Below are 17,976 nucleotides of genomic sequence, written 5' to 3' on the forward strand. Positions count from 1 at the left end.
AAAAGACAGCAGGAGGCTGGGGCCCAAACTGGAGCAGCAGAAGGAAAGGGAAGGAAGTATGGATTTGATAGGTGTTTCAGAGACACACTTCACAGAAGTTTGGATGTGGGAGGAGGGGGCAAAATCTAGAGGTAGCTTGGAAGCTGCTAATGCCCTTCCCTGAGCACGTGAAGAAGAGGGCAGGGATAAAGTATTATAAGCTCAGGTGTGGGTGATCTGAGCTTCCACCTGTGTGTGGTATGAAGGTGACGTTCCACAGTGTTAGAAGGAAAGAGCCGGGCAAGCTGGAGCAAAGCTTGTTCCTTCCAAGTCTTATTTTTTCAGCCCTCTAGGCCTAGGTCTTTGCGTTTTTGGAAAGTCATCAATTTGAGATTTTGGAGAAAGCCACTGTTTCCACTTTGGAAAAATAGTGTATACACCCTAATAGAAAACTGTGTACAGGCTTTATAGGGTTGCCAGACCCGAGGTCCATCTACTGCTCCGGCCTGGAATGTACCCCAAGTGGCTCCCTCGCTGCCCTCCAAACCTGCCCTATGTGGGTCTGTGTGCCATTTCTCTGAGTCAGATAATTTGCTAATTATAAGTCACTTCCTATTTTAGAAATTCTGATGACTTATGGTCAAATGCTTATGTTCATCATGCTGATTGAAGGATTGTAATTTTTAAAGCCAGGTGAGAGATGGAGGAAGAATGGAGAAAAAGAAAAGAGGCCGATTTGAGGCTTTGTGATTCCTCTGGGTAAGCATTCATAGAGCTCAAACAGGCTGGGATACACACAGCATCGCTGTGAACAATTCTTGTCTGATTGAACCAGAATCTAATAAGAAGTCTAGAAAAATAAGTGAAACGACACCAGAAGAAAGCAAAACACCAAATCCAGAATGTGAGCTGTGCTACAGAACGAATGACCTAATTGCCTTAACAAATAGCATGGTATTTTAAAGAAGGAGTGTTAGAGAATAAAAGAGTCTTAAGAAATGTTAGTAACCCACAGCAATAGGACTCCGTATAGTGGACAATCTGCGAAATTATTATAGAATACATACTTAGGGTTGGATGTTATTAAAAGTAATTTAGCCGGGGGTAGTAATGGTGGTTATAGAAAAAGAACATAATTTTATAGATTAGAGATATGTGCTTGATGTATTGGTGAGTGTGAGAACACAGTATCTGAAATTTGCTTTGAAATAGTCAAAAAAAAAAAAAAAAGAGAGAGAGAGAGAGAAGGTGACAAATGAAACAAATTTGGCAAGGTGTTGATTGTTGAAACTGGATGGACATATGAGGGTTCATAACCCTCAACTACTTTGTACTCTCAACAACATACTTCTTGTATGTCAAAATTTCCCACAGTAAGTTTAAAAATATTATAAATATTTCTTTAAAGGCATGATTCTAAAATATGGCTGATGATCAAAATCTCCTGAGGAGCTTTAAAAAAAAAAAAGATCCCAGGAGCTGCACAGTTCTTCAGCATTGATATTCTATGGGCATACTTGTATTGGGTGGAAGACTGGGTTATTTATAATCTCCCAGGACACTGGGGTAACCAGTCCTCACGGCCACCACAGCTGTAGGTCACCTCTTCTGAGATCTGACCCTGGAGTCTTACACTCCTTCCACCCCTCTGATTTCTTTCCTTTTCTGTCTCTCTCTGCTCCTCCCTCTTGTCTTTGCTCTCTGCACTTCAGTAAAGCTGAGGGCAGGAGCCTTCGTAGGAGCACAGGGACCTTGCATCTCATGGGAACAGGCACTGGCAGGTCCTGCCCACTTCCCCTCTGGGCCTCAGTATCTTCCCTGTTAAACCAGAGGCCTTACCCTTAAGAGCAGGTTCTCTTACTACCTATGGGTGAGAGATGTACCCCCTGACCAGGTGCACATTGAAACAACTGGGAAGCATGATCTTAATATGGGGGGCCCTTTTCTTTCATCATTCATAAATAGAAAACATCCAAATTTGCTCTTAAATAATTTACTTTTTAATTTTGACTTTTGTGAAAAGTTACATTTAAATTTAGGAAAACTTGAAGAAAGCCAATAGAGGAGAGTCAACGGTTTTCTATTAGAGACAATTAAATGTGCAAATTTCAAATGTTCTGTATAATAAGCATAAATATTCCATTTATTCACATTAAGAATGAAAATATTGATACACATAAAATATTAAAATAGAAACTTTCAAAGAACTAAATGAAAACACTGACGTTTATTTGAAATCTTTAGAAAGACATAAAGGGATATGCCAAGGGAAAAGGTGTATGGATTTTCAAGAGGAAAACACATCATGTCAGACCAGTAAAGGCTGTGGAGCATTAGGCAAGATTTTCAGGTCATAAGTTCAGACCAACAACAAAAAAATAGCAGCCTTTACCTCTGGGGACAATGTGCTTCCCTTCTTTTTTTTTTTCCTAGCACAAGTATGACAGTAACACAAAACACACAGAGAAGCTGTGGGCCAAGGACAGACAGAGGTTTCCTCATACTCATGGTTACAAGGTTGTGCTGTTCCAGTGCTAAGCTGGCTGCAAGGTCACCGCTCCGCACCCCAGGACACAGCATCAACACAGCAAACAAACCCTTCGTCAAAGGCAACATCTTTCCCCGTGACCTTCCCTGATTGCATCTCTGCTCCTTCCCAATCGTCTCTCTGAGGAGGTAGGATACACAGAACCATTTATACACTGTGGAGAATGGCTTCTCACTGAAGGGTTGGGAAGTGGCTCTAGCCAAAAGTCTCACGAGAAAGTGTGAGATTTTAATAGATTTACTGTGGAAGAGACTGTTTCTTTTCTAGGGAAGGCAAGCAAAGTGCACGGAGAAAGGTGACTCCCCCACCGTTATCAGGAACTTGCCTGCTTCTGATAGTCAGTCTTATTTTATCTCAAGAGGACACTACAGCAAGCATTTTCTGAAGACCAGAAGAAACATCTTCATTTAAATAACCTTAAAGTTTGTAATAAAATAAATAAAGTGATTTACACAGGAATTTCCATTCCACAGAGCAGCCAGTGGAGTTCATGCAAGCTGTCTATGAGAGGTTCCTGCCCCAACAACAACCAGAAAATAGGTTATTATTATTAGTCAGTCCTCTTACTTAAAACCTCTAGGGCAGCATCTCAACATGACCAAAAAAAAAAAAAATTCCCTCATACAGAATATAAGGGGCCGTGGTATATGTACACAATGTATGCACACCTCAGTTCGAGTTAACTCTAGAAGTAAAGACAGCCGTAACCAAGAGTTACACATCTGCCCGCTGTTCTGAGTCTTGAAAGGTGCATATTGTAAAGAGCAGCTGGTTTGCTTTTCTTTATGATCGTGCTCAGCCTCAGCATCACCGTCTGTGGATGGTTCTGCTTCTGCCATGTCCGTGGGAGAGGAGTGAGGCCAGTAGGGCGAAACCGCGACTGACTGATGCTCTGAGTCTGTCTCTGAGTCTGTGTCTGAGCCTGTGCTCCCTGAGCTTCCTGAGTTTCCAGCAGAGGGCCTGCGGGCCCTGAGGCCTCAGCTCCTGGTCTCCGAGAGATGCTGAGGGAGGGCAGGGGACTGGCTCTGGGTTTCCCAGTCCAGCCGGATCCTGCGTCTTTTCTCTTTTCTCTAAAGATGGTGGGGCTGTCCTGGCTTGGAGGTTCCCAGCCTTCTGCTCGGAAGGGGAGGAGGAGCAGCAGCTCCGGGCTGACCCTGTGCAACCCGCGGCCCGTCACACGCTCTGCTCAGATTCCTGGCCGGTGACCGAGCGCTTCTTTCGTCCCCGGCTCACAGACAGCCCAGGCCCAGCCTGCAGGGTAGGGCCCTCGGGAGTGGCACCGGGGCACCCCACGGGCTAAGGCTCTAGGCCCCTCCGGGTCTGGGGTTGGCCCCCTGGGTTGGGTTAGCCGTACATCTGCTTGAACTGAAAGCACTCATTGCAGTAGCCATTGCACTTGGCATTGCCGAAGTGGTCGCAGGCGGGGGCCCGGCAGCGCTGCGTTGGGGGCTCCTCGGGGGTGTGCTCTGGCCGACGGGTGCTGGTGCCCGCTCGCTGGCCGAGGTGCTGGCACTCCATGCAGAGCTCCTGGCTGCAGCAGGCCAGCACATTGCGGCAGGTGGCCCGTGCACACTTGGACCTGGAGGCACTCTGTGAGGCTCGGGGCAAGTCTCTGCGCTGGCTTGACCTCTGGGTGGAGAGAGCAGAGAGAACTGTCATCATGTGTTGCAGGGAGAACACGGTGCCCTGTTCAACTGACAGTGTGGGTCCTACAAAGGGCCCGCTAAAGTGAGGGGCATCTGCCTGGCCAAGGGGACAGGTGGCAGCCTGTGGGCTGGAGTCTCCAAGGACCGCTTTTCCCCATCCCATGAAATCAGACCTTGGCTCCAAGGAGGCCCAGGGGAACCACCAACCCTAACACAGAGGCCAGCTTCTGTTTGCATGAATGGTAATCGCATGAATAGTAATTGTGTGAATAATAAGCTATTGTCACTCAGACATTCCCTACCATCCAACAACCAATAGGCAAGGCATCTATCAATAAATGCTTGCTTTCTTTTGGCCAGTAAGTGGAGGCACCCGGGGCGATCTGCTTCCTCCTCGGATCTCATGACAGAGGATTAGTTATTAGTTAAGGAGCCTGCTGGCCACTAAGAGGTCTGTACTTGTGCTACAAATCCAAGAAGTCTCTGATCACCATCTGGCTTCTCAGAGGCTTTCATGGGTTTTATTCCATGGCTAGTTTCATTTGCTTCTTCAAGTGAATTCAAAAGTAAACTTAGGCCATGAAAATCAATAGGAACTGCTGCACGTCCAAGTCTGGGGGCCAGGCTGACTTTTCCCCTGGTTTTTCCCTGGAACTCGGCAGGGAGAAAAGCCCGCTCATCACCCCGGGAAGGAGGCCGGGCCTGCAGGAGAGGGGGAAGTCCCTCGAGAGGTCTCACCAGCTGCTCTTCAGTCCTTTTTGCTTCATGGAATCTCTGATTCTGAGCTTCAATGAAACACTTCTGACAGTATCCTTCAAACACGGTGCTACCAAGGGCGCCACATTCCCTGCCCAGGCAGGGGACTGCATTCTGGAACCTGGAGGCTGTGGGACTGGCTTTCCCGGAGGCAGTGACTAAATCTGCAAGAGAGTGGAGGCTCATCAGGAACACCTATGTGCCACCCAGCAGGACAGTTTACTGACACAGATTAGGCCGGTTGCGCTCTAGGAGAGCAACCTTTCATACACTCAGCAAAATAAACAACAGAAATAACACTGTAATTAAAACATCTTTGACTCTACAAGTCTCTCCCTTTGGAACATGCTGTACGGGTAGGTCACAGCCACAGAACAAGCAGAGACATTAAGTGCCCATCCTTCTTTCAGATTTGATATTTCTAAAACCACAAAGGCATTCTTATGTAGTCAGTGGAGACAGCCCTCTTGCCAGCTGTCTGTGTATGTTAGTCGCTCAGTCATGTCTGACGCTTTGTGACCTCATGGACTGTAGCCCGCCAGGCCCCTTTGTCCATGGGATTCTCCAGGAAAGAATACTGGAGTGGGTTGCCATTTCCTTCTCCAGGGTATCTTCCTGACCCTGGGATTGAACCCAGGTCTCCTGCATTGCAGGCAGACTCTTTACTCTCTGAGTAACCAGGGAAGCTCTAAAGTGTTAGTTGCTCAGTCATGTCAGGCTCTTTGTGACCCCATGGACTGTAGCCCACCAGGCTCCTCTGTCCATGGAATTCTCCAGGCAAGAATACTGGAGAGGGTAGCCATTCACTTCTCCAGGGGATCTTCCCGACCCAGGGATCAGACCCAGGTCTCCCGCATTGAAGGTGGATTCTTTACCATTGGAGCCACTAGGGAAGCCCTCTTTTCAGTTACTGCTCTTCAGATTTTGAATTTTCTCTAGTTCGCTTGAGTTTCAAAAGAAGTCTTGTTTGAACTCTACCTTACAAACACTGCATTGCATGACCTTATAAAACAAATCCTCTGAACTCTGCACAGAGTTCTGTGGGTCCTGGAACATGCTATTCTGTGCTTTTACTTCCAAGCATGCTAGAAGAACTACTGGGATTCTGCCCCCAGGCAAGCCACACTCTCCCCCACGGTCCAGAGGGGCTCCCTTCTTGAAGTTAAGGCGCATACAGCCTTCTACTCGGGAGTTTTTAAACAGAGGATAGGAAACCCATTGTCACACTCACGTTTATTTTCTCTGTACTCGATGAAACACAGCGTGCAAAAGCCTTTGTTCTCTGGGGTCCCAAAGTACATGCAGCCCACTTTCCTGCACTTGCTGGTCCCCATCTTGTCCCCTGGAGTCCGTGTGGCTGGGGACGCCTCAGGCCCAGCTCTGCGGCAGGCGTGTGGGGACAGGCTCTGGGCCAGCTGCCAGGGGGCGGACTTGGAGCGCTGGTGGGAGGACGGGGAGCCACTGGAGCTGAGGTTCGGGGCAGCCTCGGTTGTAGTCCTTTTAAAGCAAGTACTGCAGATGCCATTAAACGTCCTGGTGACATCCTGGAGGCAGGCTCGGCACTTGCCCGGGTCGCGAAGCCGTGTGGGGTCTGCAGGGTGGCCTGCTGGCAGCTGCCGGGCATTGTGGCATCGCTCACAGAAGCCGTTGTGCTGCACGTTGAGGGTAAAGGGGCAGCCGGGACTCCTGCACTTCATGGCCGTGGTCTCGCTGAAGAGGAAGAGGCTGGGTGCTGTCGGAGGGGCTGAGTGGGGGCCTCCGGCAGGCTCCGCAGGACTCCAGACCTCCCCCCGGGAGGTCCCAAGCACCAGGCCGGGGAGCAGCTCGGGGCCCGGCTTGGAGGTGGGCTTTGGGACTTTCGTTTGGTTCTTTTGCCGCCTTTCTGAGCACTCGTGACACAAAGGCTGGGTGTTCACGGACATGAAGAATGGGCAGTTAGGTGTCTCACATTTGATTTCCATGAGAGAAAGCTGGGGGATGGAAGGGTCCAGAGGATTCTGGGGGTGTGTGTCTCTCCGTCCCTGCTCATTGTTTTCCTGCCACTTCTTGTACTCGTGCTGGACAAGTTCAAAGTAATCATCTACCAGGTTTATTTCTTTGGGTAAGTTAGCTTCATCCAACCTAAAGAACAAAAGGAAAAATATGAGACTTCACACACACACACACACACACACATAGACCCACACACAATTGTATATCCTTGGCTCATAGAGCAAGCTGAAAATATGGATTGTGGCAATAACTTTCTACCTACCCACTGAAATGTAGTCTGTGATAGTTTGCACCTCTAACGTAACACAGTCCAGTAATGCTGAGAAGACATCACTATTCTGAGAATCAGTCTCATTTAATTAATGTTGGTCCACCCCAAATTACAGATAATGCTAAAGAAAGGGTTACTTGTGGATTGCTGCTATACTTACTCTATTCCTCTTTGAAATAGTTACTTTTACTATCTAAGTTCTCAGAGATCAGATTTCTACTGAAACATTATTCAGGGTATTCATTTGGGACGAGTCTACTTTCCAGCACAAACTATACAGGAATGTTGTATTCTGTATTTTGCTGTTATTAATTTTAAATGTGCATGTGGTGCCTATCAGCGTTAACTGCCATGAGCAGTAACTAAGAGGCGGACGCACCCACAGGCACTCCGTACTGACTTCTGACTCACTGAAATTTGTTCATCTCCACGCTAAGAAATTGTTTAGCTTAGGCCTTCTCGGTGTTGTGCACTTCAAGTTCTAGGAAACAGGCATCTCTTTATCATCAAGCCAGTGTTTACAATCTTGATACCTGTAAACCCACACTCTGGGTCTCTCCTCCCTGATCCACGTGGCCAACTCATGTGGCTGCTACAGAAACACATTCTACAGCCTGGCCTGCATGTGATGTGTCTGCCTTACCCAGAAGCCAGGAGAATGAGGCTTTTGTTTCTAAGAATTTTCACTTGTTAGTCTAGCACTAGGGCAATTAAAAGAAAAAAAAGTATCCTTGATGTGAACGCACTTTTTGAAGCCACAATGCTGGCTTCCAAGCATCCAGATACACAGGACAATCCTCTGGAAAAATTCCTTGTTTTTATTTGAAAACTAAAGTCAGTGCTGCTTGAGCTGATTGTCTCTGATACACACAGGCCCCTAAATTTGTTTCACGTTGGAGGAAACTGGCTTCAAATAACTTTACTATTGGTCTCTGAGCAGAAGCAGCTTAAAGATGACACAGGATAGAGCCAAAAACAAACTGCTTACTTTGCAGCATTAATTAAATGGGTGGTGCCATGGTCCCAGCCTTGAACGGGGATTTCTACCACCATCAAGTACTCTTTCAGGAGCTTTTCCTTCATCTCATTTTCAGGATCTGTCAAAAAGTGAACTTTTAAGTCTTCAAATCGTCCTCGCTCTCTGTTAACAAGTGGAACAGCTCGGATTTCTGAGGGAAAAAGAAATAACAGGTAAGCAAAATGATTCTACTAAACAAGATTTTGTGTGAGGTCATATATACATAAAACGGCTGCATTTTGAAAATGCAGAAAGGATACAATTACAGAATGGAAAAGTATTATCTAGCCACAAAATCAAATGGGGAAACAAACTGTGCTAAACTCTAATATAAAATACACTGTTTCCAGGAAGTTCACAGAATATAAAGCAGCCTCCAAGCAGCAGGTCTTATTGGTTAAATTACTGCACTTCAGATTCAGACTGACCTGAGTTCAGATTCTGACTCTGCCACTGTCTAGCTCTGTGACATTAGGGAACTTACTTAACTTCTCTGAGCTTCAGGTGCCTCATCTGTACAGTAAGGCTATCAGTGCTTATAGCATCCACATGGATGCTGTGAAGATGAAATGAAATAAAATATTGTACCTAAAGCATTTATAAAGTACCCTATTAGTTCCACATTAAGCTAGTACAGTAATAGCTAGCCTGCCAGACATTTACTTGCCCGAGGCCAGGCACTGTATTATGGGTTAATTAAGAAACGGTGGCAGTAATAGACATTAGCTCCTATTTGCCACTAACATGCTCAAAGTAGGTCCCAAACGACACACAAAACAAGCGAGGGTGGGGGGGCATTATGATTAGTGCATTATTGTTGCTAATCAAACAAATGACAGAATACTATATTTAAATAAAACTAATATACTTGCGTGCTGCGATTCACGGGGTCGCAAAGAGTCAGACACGACTGAGTGACTGACCTGATCTGATCTGATCTGATCTGAATATACTTAAATGAGGCTTTCAAAAAGGAGCCAAAGAGCAAACCCTGACATTCAGTAAGAACAGGGTGTAGCAGGATTCACCAGCAGTTACAAATGTGAATAGATACTTGGTTTTCTCACCAGGTCCACTGTCCTTCATTGTCACCAGGGGTACAAAGTGTTGGCTGTCATAGCCGAGCACAATGGGGTATCTGTAGCATTCCTGGGCTGGCCAGTGCAGAGGCAGGTAAATCCCACCCACCTTCAGAGGAGCAAAATTGGAACCTGATTCCAAACTTCTCAGCATTTTGTCTGTTTAAGGAAAGAGAAAGAAAAGATAAGGCCCTCTGAGACTTTTTACGGGAGTCCATTTAGCTGTCGTCACCTGGAACTTGGGTCATGCTAAGAGGTAAGGGATTAAAGCTGAAAGGCACCTAAATACAGATAAGCCATCAGCAGGCATCTCACCTGAAATGACAATGATTGGCCTTCTGAGAATGTTGCAAAGGACAAATATGTGTATTTCTTCCAGTGACTGATACTGCAGTCCACCTCGGGCCGCAGGTGTGTCTGCGGATGCCATCTTGATGAGGCTATCCCATTCATCGGTCCAATTCTAAGGGGAGAGGAAAGAAACTATTGAATGTACTCTGCATTAAAAAACAACTTTGGCTCCACTCTATAATTATTCACTGGTATCACTAAGCTTACTTTTACCCTTTCTTGAGATCATCACTCAAATGATCACCCATTTTCCCCCCAATTCTGGTTTTGTTCCTTTACTTTTTCCCACTTCAAGGCAAACTCAGAAGCAGAGGAGCAGGGGGACAGCACCTGCTTTCAGAAAAATCCCTGCTGAAGCACCAAGCCAAGCTCTTTGTGCACAAAGTCCCAGCCTTGTGACCGAAGATGGGGAGGCACCCTCTGAATCTGACTGGCGGGCTCAGTAAAGCAAGCGAAGGGTCATCAAACCCCCCAAACAGCCAAAATGCCACAGGAAAACCCGTGATCAGAAAGATCATTCTAAAATGACTCTCCAGCTGGGAAGATGCTGCCTGGGAGCCTCCCAGCAGTGACAAGGGCCTTGGGTTCATCCCACGGGAGGTTTCTGGTGTTTTCCATTGACTCTGCTTAGCCAAGTTCATGTGACCCAGCAAACCATATGCTCCCTGACAGCAGGGACTGGTCGGAGGTGCAGTTTTCCCACCATGGAGCTCTGTCAATAGACGCTTGAGGAGGAACCCCAACATACCCGGGTGTCGTAGCAAAGCCCGGTTTCCACGAATTCCTGAGACTTAAGAGACTCCAGCTGCCAGCGGAATTTAAAGTTGCGCGTGTCCGTCTCCTTGAGGGTACTGAAGAGCGCCTTCCTCAGGACCAAGTCTGTGTCCTGAACACCCCACATGTACTGGGAAGCCGCGTGCATGAGGCAGTTTCCGTCACCTGAGGACAGAAGGGAAGCAAATTCTAGCAATCCACATCTAAGGCCTAGCAGAGGTTTCCAGAATAAACCAGCCTCTCTGCTACTATGAGTGGGGACCCAGTAGTGCTTATGAACAAATGCCAATGGTTTAGTTTCTTAGTCAAAGGACCAGCTGGTAATATTTCACTAGGTGATGACAGCTTTAAGGGAAAAATAAAAAATCATTCTTATAACTCTTCTGTTTAATGAATGCTAGTAACAAAGCCCAAGGAACCAAGGACTGAGAGTCTGGAGACCTTGACTCCAGTCTGGCTCTGCCCTCGGTGGGGAATTTTTTAACCTCTGAGTATTTTTCCTCTTTGTGAGATGAGGGCATTGGGTTATGATCTCTAAAGTCCCTTCCTTTCTAACAAGCCCTGATTTTCTGGCTCAGATGCTGGTCCTATTGCTCTCTGACCCTGAGAGAGAACACCCAGAGCAACATGCTCAAACCAGGAAGCTGCTCTGGCTCCGCTTACTAGACAGGGACCGTCTGGCCATGACTCAGGGGTAAATGACTTGACCACCCCACCACAGCATGCAGGGCCTGGGAGTTTCCTCTCCTGATTTATAAAATGGGATTGAGACAGAATTACCTACTAGCCTGCTCACCCCCACCTCCTATAAATGCCTTGTGTGAACCTGCTTGTTAGCAATTAGAGTCCCTTTTCAGAATTAAAGGGTGCCTAGATATCTACATTTAAAAATTGAGTCAGTGTTTACGGATGGCACTTTAAGAACTCTGAGCCTTTTGAGAAAAAGATAGGTCTAATTTTACTGTCACTTTGTTACTTTTATAGGTTAAAAATCCACAACTCATGAAATGACTTTTTTTTTTTTTTTGCCTCCAAAAAATAAACGTTTCAGAGAAATGTTTAATATTAAAAAAGTTAACTCTTTAGGCTTTTCTGGGAACTGCAGAATTGTTTTTATAAAGAAAAGTTCAATTATTTCCTTACATTGCTGTATGGGACAATGAAGCTATTTGAAATTTTATCATATCCTAATTAAACTGTAAACAACAACACCACCACCACCCTCAAACATATCCACAGCCAATATCCTTTCAGTTTACATAGTCAGAAAAACAAGCTAAATAAACATTCAAACAAATGAACCAAAAAGATCGCTCAAGCCTTGTGTCTCGGCAGAAGTGTGGCAACAATTGCAAGCTGTTGAAATTTCCCCTTTGCAAAATCTAGAGCAAAGATAAGGCTTTTTTTCTTCTTCTTGTGCTTACTTTCAGTTCTTTATTGAGATGCACCAGCATAAAATTCCCTAAGTAACATCTGGAATTCCCCAGTGCTAAGTTATTTGACTAGCAATTGAGCAACAGCTATTGTACTTTTTGTTCTGGTGTGTAGACATTTAAACTGCGAAGTGCACCCTGGACTTTCCAAGTGGGTGTGGTCAGGGTGAGCTGGAATAGGGCTACTCATTATACAAGTGAAATCGCTGCAGCCAATAGACGCTGGAATTTTTCAAATGAAGTTTCAATTTTATACCACCTACTCCCTTCCTCATTCACCGCAGTCTCATATCCTCAAATGCAAATTGTGAATCACCCCCTCCCCAAATAGATCATTGACTTTGAAGAGCCTTCCTATAGGGGGAAGACTTAAAAAAAAAATGGTGCTAATAAAAATCAGAAAGGAAAAGTTGTTTGTTTTCCTCTTCCCCTAAATATTTTTTCTTCCTTTTCCAGAATTTTAAAGAATTTTCTTGTAAGTGGTGAAATAAAAGGACTCTGAGACTTAAAACCCCCATCTCTCAGAAAATGATATCAAAATGCACTTGCTTTGTAGTTTTATTTGTAGCATGATCCTTGACTTAAATGCGTATCTTTGCAAGACAAGTATTTACTTTTTATATTCCATTTTTTTCCTTAAGGAACTAGAGCAAGTTGAACCTAAAATCTCAGTTCAGTTCATGATAAAATGGTTTTTTTCTTATTACCACATTTCTAATTTGGCAGAATCTCTTCTTTTCAACTCTCCCAAAGTTGACTCCACCTCTTTTTGTAACAAAATGGGAGACTTAAAACCACAAACTGTCAGGAATATAAACCCCTTGATGATGACTTAACATAATTACCTACTTCTAAGCATCTCTTGATTTAATGCCAAAACCAGTGTAAACACTAGGTAGCCTCCGTTTTCTATGTTTCTAAGAATCTATGCTTCAAAAATAAAAGCACAATGTTGAGGTGATGCACTTAACCCCCACAACCCAAGCAAAAAGTCATGTCCCTCAATAGCGCCAAGTTACCCAAGTCAAAAACGGCCAAAGTGAAGGTACCAATTCATTTAGTTAACATACTTATCATCTGGTCTCACTGTCAATGAAGATGTATTATTTTGCCCTTAGATGTATATCAACCAAAATAATTGGGATGGTTTAGGATTGTCACTGATCTAAGGGCAAGAGTTTCCTGCTTTTACCTAGACAATAAGCAGTCTACTGCTTCTTGTAACAATTAACTACATTTATAAAGTAGAATTTTGTTTCTACATTTAACACTAGGCTTGAATGTTTCTGTGATGTGCATACTCTTGCTCAAAGGAAAGAATTAAAAAAAAAAAAACCAGTGAAGTTTAGAACAGGAAACAGCAATGAGTTGTAAACAGCCATTGGGCAGACAGTCACAGATAGCAAGAAATGCAGTACAGTACTAGGAATCCCTAAAAAGAATGAAATAGAGGACTAAAACCTGCACTAAGAACTCAGGTTTATCTGTCTAGTTAGTATCTTGGGACTGCAGGCAGCAGAACCTAGGTAAGGGAGGAGCTGCCAACAGCCACTGGTTAACCCATAAAATGCCATCAATTCAAGAAGTGTAAGGCCATCATCATGAGCATTTTCTAATGACAGTGGAAAACACTATTGATTTTCACACCATGCTTTTCTTCTGAACTTTTTAAAGCCTTTTGATATTTCCATTACTCGTAAGGGAAGGGTATTTCACAGATGATTAAATAGTCACAAGAATTAGATACAGAAGTCATACATACATACCCTACACATACATGTAACGCACAGTGTCCAGAAATGCATTCTCCAAGGTTCAGTGTGCTCTGCTCTCTAACATGCACTAGAAACCACCCTTAATTTAAATACTCACACAGCAAGCTTGCTTTCATCACATGCCCCTTGGAGTGTCTCTATACTAAGGTACCTATAGCCTTAAGAGATTTGAATTGGGGCTGGTGCCTTTTAATAAATAGGGACCCAGCATGGTAGGAGCCACCTCAACCCCTAGACAAAAGCACGTCTTACCGTTTGTTTTCAGTGCCACAAGCCTCCTGACTTCTCGACACCAGTTGAGCTTCTTCTGGCTTTCCAGGGAAGCCTGGATGTTTCTGTCAATGAGAGCATTGTGGATGATCTCCCGAAACTGTGGACAAAACTGGCAAGTTCTGAACATTTCCAGAGTGTATCGGTGCATGGATTTAAAATGGTGAATGATTCCATTGGCAGGTTTAAAAATATCTGCTGGCGTTCTCTCTCGTATCTTCACAGCTTTCCGCATATTGCTCAAATACAAGGCCAGAGGAAGGAGTTGCTCAGCCATGGTGCTCTCCAATACCTGAAGAGGAGGGAAAGAAAACCCCACGCCGTTAGTCTGACTTTGATATGACTCCTATATACCTGCCTGCAGGAAACCCCACCGTCTGATCTTGTCATCACCCTGAGCAGCAGGCAAAAGATCTTAGTCACCTCTACTCCCAGGATACTAGCTGGCCCCAAAGATGAACTCACACTGGACAGTTTTAAGTTACATCATTTTTAAAGATTAGTCTAAACAAGAGAAGGAGTGGGCAATGAGGAGGAGGGGAATAACCCGTGTTTTCAGTAATGTTTGTCAGGGAGCCAAGCTTGTCTGTCAGCAACAGGTACGGTGCCTTCTAACTGACTGAAACTCCCATCTCATCCTGATGTTGTTCTGGGGGCAAACACTGGATTTGAGGTGCCCTGAATGCTGGTTACAGGCACAGTGTAGCCCTGGCAAGTCAGCTCCTCTTCTAAGAGCACGACCAAGCAACCCTTTTTTTTAGTCCATGTCTTGATTTACCTCTTTCAAGCACACCCTCCCTATACTGGAAAGACAACAAATATTTTGTGGAAAATCCTGCAATTTTGTGCTGTTATGTAGGCTGTCAATTGGAATTTTCTCTATAGTCCCCAAAAGGAACATTTATAAAGCATTTACTTATAAAATGCTATTTATATATATACATAGAGAGTTAAATTGAATGTTTTATAACCAACAAAAAAGTCTACTCCTAGCAAGATGCTTTCCAATTTTAAGAGCAAACAGTTAGCAGTCTTTCAGAACCTCTCCACTGAACGTTACAACATCAGAAGAATAATTAGAATAATAACAATACTAGAATAATAAATCCTACACTTCCAAGGGCAGATAGTAAAAGCACAGAATTATATTCTATGTAATGATGGAATTAACTGTACTACTTGAACTCAACTGCCAACACAATTTTATCATCATCTTCCAGCTACCAATACTCAGATTGATTTCTCACCCTGTTTTCATCCTGAAATCTTCAAGCACAATCAACCAGTGGAAAGAAATACAAGTTTGGAAGCAGACAAGGAAAGAAGTTGCAGCCAGAGGGGGCCACTCAGGACCAATGAAAGAGGAAGGGGACAACCCCAGCATCTCCAATCCATGACAATAGCATGGGAAGATGTGAATTGATTTAACATGGGACTACAGCTCATCTCTTTGTGGAGAGCCAGCTGACATTCACTGACCCTGAGCAGAGTGCCCTGCCATCCATCCATATTTCCAAGATGAGGACAAAGACAGTTTCCGAGCACGAACAGAGCCTCTAGGAAGTTTCACTGTGATTGTTAATCCCAGTCCTGTAGCATACTGTTTTCTAGGGCAAGACTCTAGATGAGAAAGTTAAACCAAGTTAAGAAGGAGAAGAAAAGTATGTTATAAGAAAGCCTGTCCTGGGTAGGTCTCAGCTTTCTTAAAGACATTGATAAAATGGTCTAAATTCTCATGGCCCACTCCAGGGAGACAGGTGGACTAGATGACTCCGAGGTTGCTTCTGAGGAGTCTTCTGGTGGTAGATTTAGATCCGGATTCTTAATCTGATAGCTAGATGATGCCTGGAAGAAGTCATTCTCTGGGTCAAATGGTAATCTCTCCTTTTTGACGTCAGACATTCCTTGCAGGTGGAATTGGGCAAAATCATGGTAAGGCCACAGACACGACTAAGGGACAAAAACATCACACGTGCTCCCCCCTTGGTGGCATGGCAAAAGCCTCTTTCATGATGTCATTCATTTGTCCATCCATCACTCAGCAAGCATGGCCTGACCACATGCTTCTACTGCCTGACCATCAGCTTGATGCTGAGGCAAAAGATCAAAGATAACCTTATTCCCCAGCATGAAGTCACATGACCATCATAGTCTCCAGCTACAGCACCTGCGGTACTGGTCCTGCTCAGGTAGGTTCCACACCATCCCAGAGCAGGGCTTTGCCTAGAAGCTGGTCTTCTAAACCCACCCCCTTGTTAATCTCACAACACCACACCTGTGGCTGCAGTGCCTGCTGCTCTCACATGGAAACAGGCAAGAAGATCCGAAACAAACGAGGTGTAGCCTCTTTTTGCTTTTCTGACTCTTCTATTATTTTCTTCTGCACCTAAGATCTTTCAAATAGAGAGCGCTAGAACCACAGGCAAGACATGCAAATGTCAATATCTGACAGTCCAGTGTCACCTCATTCATTGGTGTAGCCTTGAATGGCCTGCAGCATTGCCTCCTTAAAAGAAATCAATACCCATTGCCTAAGTGTCCAGGACTCAGACTTCTCCACACTTAAGATTAAAGAATAATCTGACTTGTGATAAAGAATTTCTGAGCTATGAATGTAATGTCCTTATATGCAAAGACAATATCACCCATAACATTTTTTTCATATTTCTGATACTTCATTGGCCTACCAACAGATATTAAATTTTCAGAAAGTACTACTTCAAAAACTCAAAAATTGTACAAAGAATTGAAAAAAATAAAGAAGGACCTTAGGACACATGAATGAAGCAGTAATTGGCTGCTTAATAATCTGGGACATTGGGGCTGTGGTCCAGAAGACTCAAACACCGGTTCTCCCAAAAGGCTGCCCTGAGAGAGTTGACCAGAGTGGCTTTCCGAGGAAAGATCAGAGGCAGGGAGAACTGAAAACAAAGCGGTCTCAACAAGAGTTGAGCTCCTTCCTTACTTAATACCACGGCTTTCCTGAAAGGCCAGGTGGCAGGATGTGGGACGACCCCGGCTGACAAAGACAGTCTGACTTGGGGGTAGGGGCTTGCAGATGCTCTAAACTGGAGTCACCCCCCCAAGGCAGGCGGACGACCTCCTGCTCCATGCATACTTCTCTGACACTGCTGCACTCTGAGTGTCTGCAAGCCCTCCCCGGAAAGGAGAGCTGACCGGGTCCCCCGCCCCCTAGGGTTTGCTGCCGCTGCGACATCCCACCCGTCTGGACCGGTGCTGCAGTCTGGAAAGAGGCCAGGCGGTTCTGCAAGGTCTACGTGGCCGTAAGCATGCAGAGCTCGACTCCAAAATGGACAAGCCGAAGAGCAAAGCACCGATGACCATCCAGACCAAGCGGCTCCGGGGGCGACTCTCCCCCAAGCAGCTGCCGTTCAAGTTCTCTGCATGAGCTGCAAGGAACAGTTGGCTGGATCCTAGAAAACAGGCTGTCACCCCAACATCTGGCGGCCACCTCCACTCTCAGCAGCTCAGAACCTACAGGGGTCAACAAACTTCCCTCTGGGACAGCAGCAAAACCAAGGCCAAGTCGACCGGGCCAGCCCGCGGGTCGCTGCCAAATTCGCACTCGCAGCCCTTGTCCCGGGAGAGCCCGTGGCAGACGGCACAGGGACGAGGGGTTACCTCTTCGGGCCGCGCGATCCTCTTCAGAAATCCCAAGTCCAGGTCAAGACAAGCGTGCGCCGCAGGCTGGGGTCGCAATTCGGGTCGGGGCCGGGTGGAGGCGGCTCCCCATGGACGCCTGGTTCGGTCTAGTTCTCCGGCGGGCCGGTCGGGGGGTGTAGATCTCCTTTGCTGCTGCCACCGCAGTCTTCCCGGCGGCTGCTCTCGCCGCTCCGCCCCCACGGCCTCCTAGCTTGTCGCACTTGGCCGCCGCGAAGGCTGCCGACTGCCAGTTCTCTTTTTTCCCTTTCTGTTTTACCGCCCGCGGACAGCGGGGATTTCCACCCAGGGACTTTCCAGTCACGTGACACGAGTCCCAGACTCCCGGGGCCCTGATCTCGCCGCTAGGGGGCGCAGGAGGCGCAGCAGGAGCGGGAAGCCAGATGCACTCTGCCCCGCCCCG

General features: G+C 45.8%; 1 protein-coding gene across 2 annotated transcripts; it reads right to left on the bottom strand.

Annotated features, from left to right (window-relative positions):
* Positions 1–2,094: 2,094 nt before the first annotated feature.
* On the bottom strand, positions 2,095–17,838 carry TNFAIP3 (tumor necrosis factor, alpha-induced protein 3). Of its 2 annotated transcripts, none has more exons than XM_010844226.1 (9): positions 17,535–17,838; positions 13,875–14,184; positions 10,389–10,579; positions 9,605–9,752; positions 9,278–9,448; positions 8,181–8,361; positions 6,161–7,050; positions 4,912–5,093; positions 2,095–4,156 (listed from the first exon to the last, which is right to left on the bottom strand). In XM_010844226.1, exons 2-9 carry the CDS (start codon positions 14,167–14,169, stop codon positions 3,872–3,874), a joined length of 2,343 nt encoding a protein of 780 aa, XP_010842528.1. In that variant the 5' UTR covers positions 14,170–14,184; positions 17,535–17,838; the 3' UTR covers positions 2,095–3,871. The 2 variants fall into 2 exon arrangements, with proteins under 2 accessions (XP_010842528.1, XP_010842529.1); XM_010844227.1 differs by lacking the exon at positions 17,535–17,838 and adding an exon at positions 14,316–17,528.
* Positions 17,839–17,976: the final 138 nt, after the last annotated feature.

Source organism: Bison bison, unplaced genomic scaffold, assembly GCF_000754665.1.
Source record: "Bison bison bison isolate TAMUID 2011002044 unplaced genomic scaffold, Bison_UMD1.0 scf7180017864198, whole genome shotgun sequence".
Classification (NCBI taxonomy): Eukaryota; Metazoa; Chordata; class Mammalia; order Artiodactyla; family Bovidae; genus Bison; species Bison bison.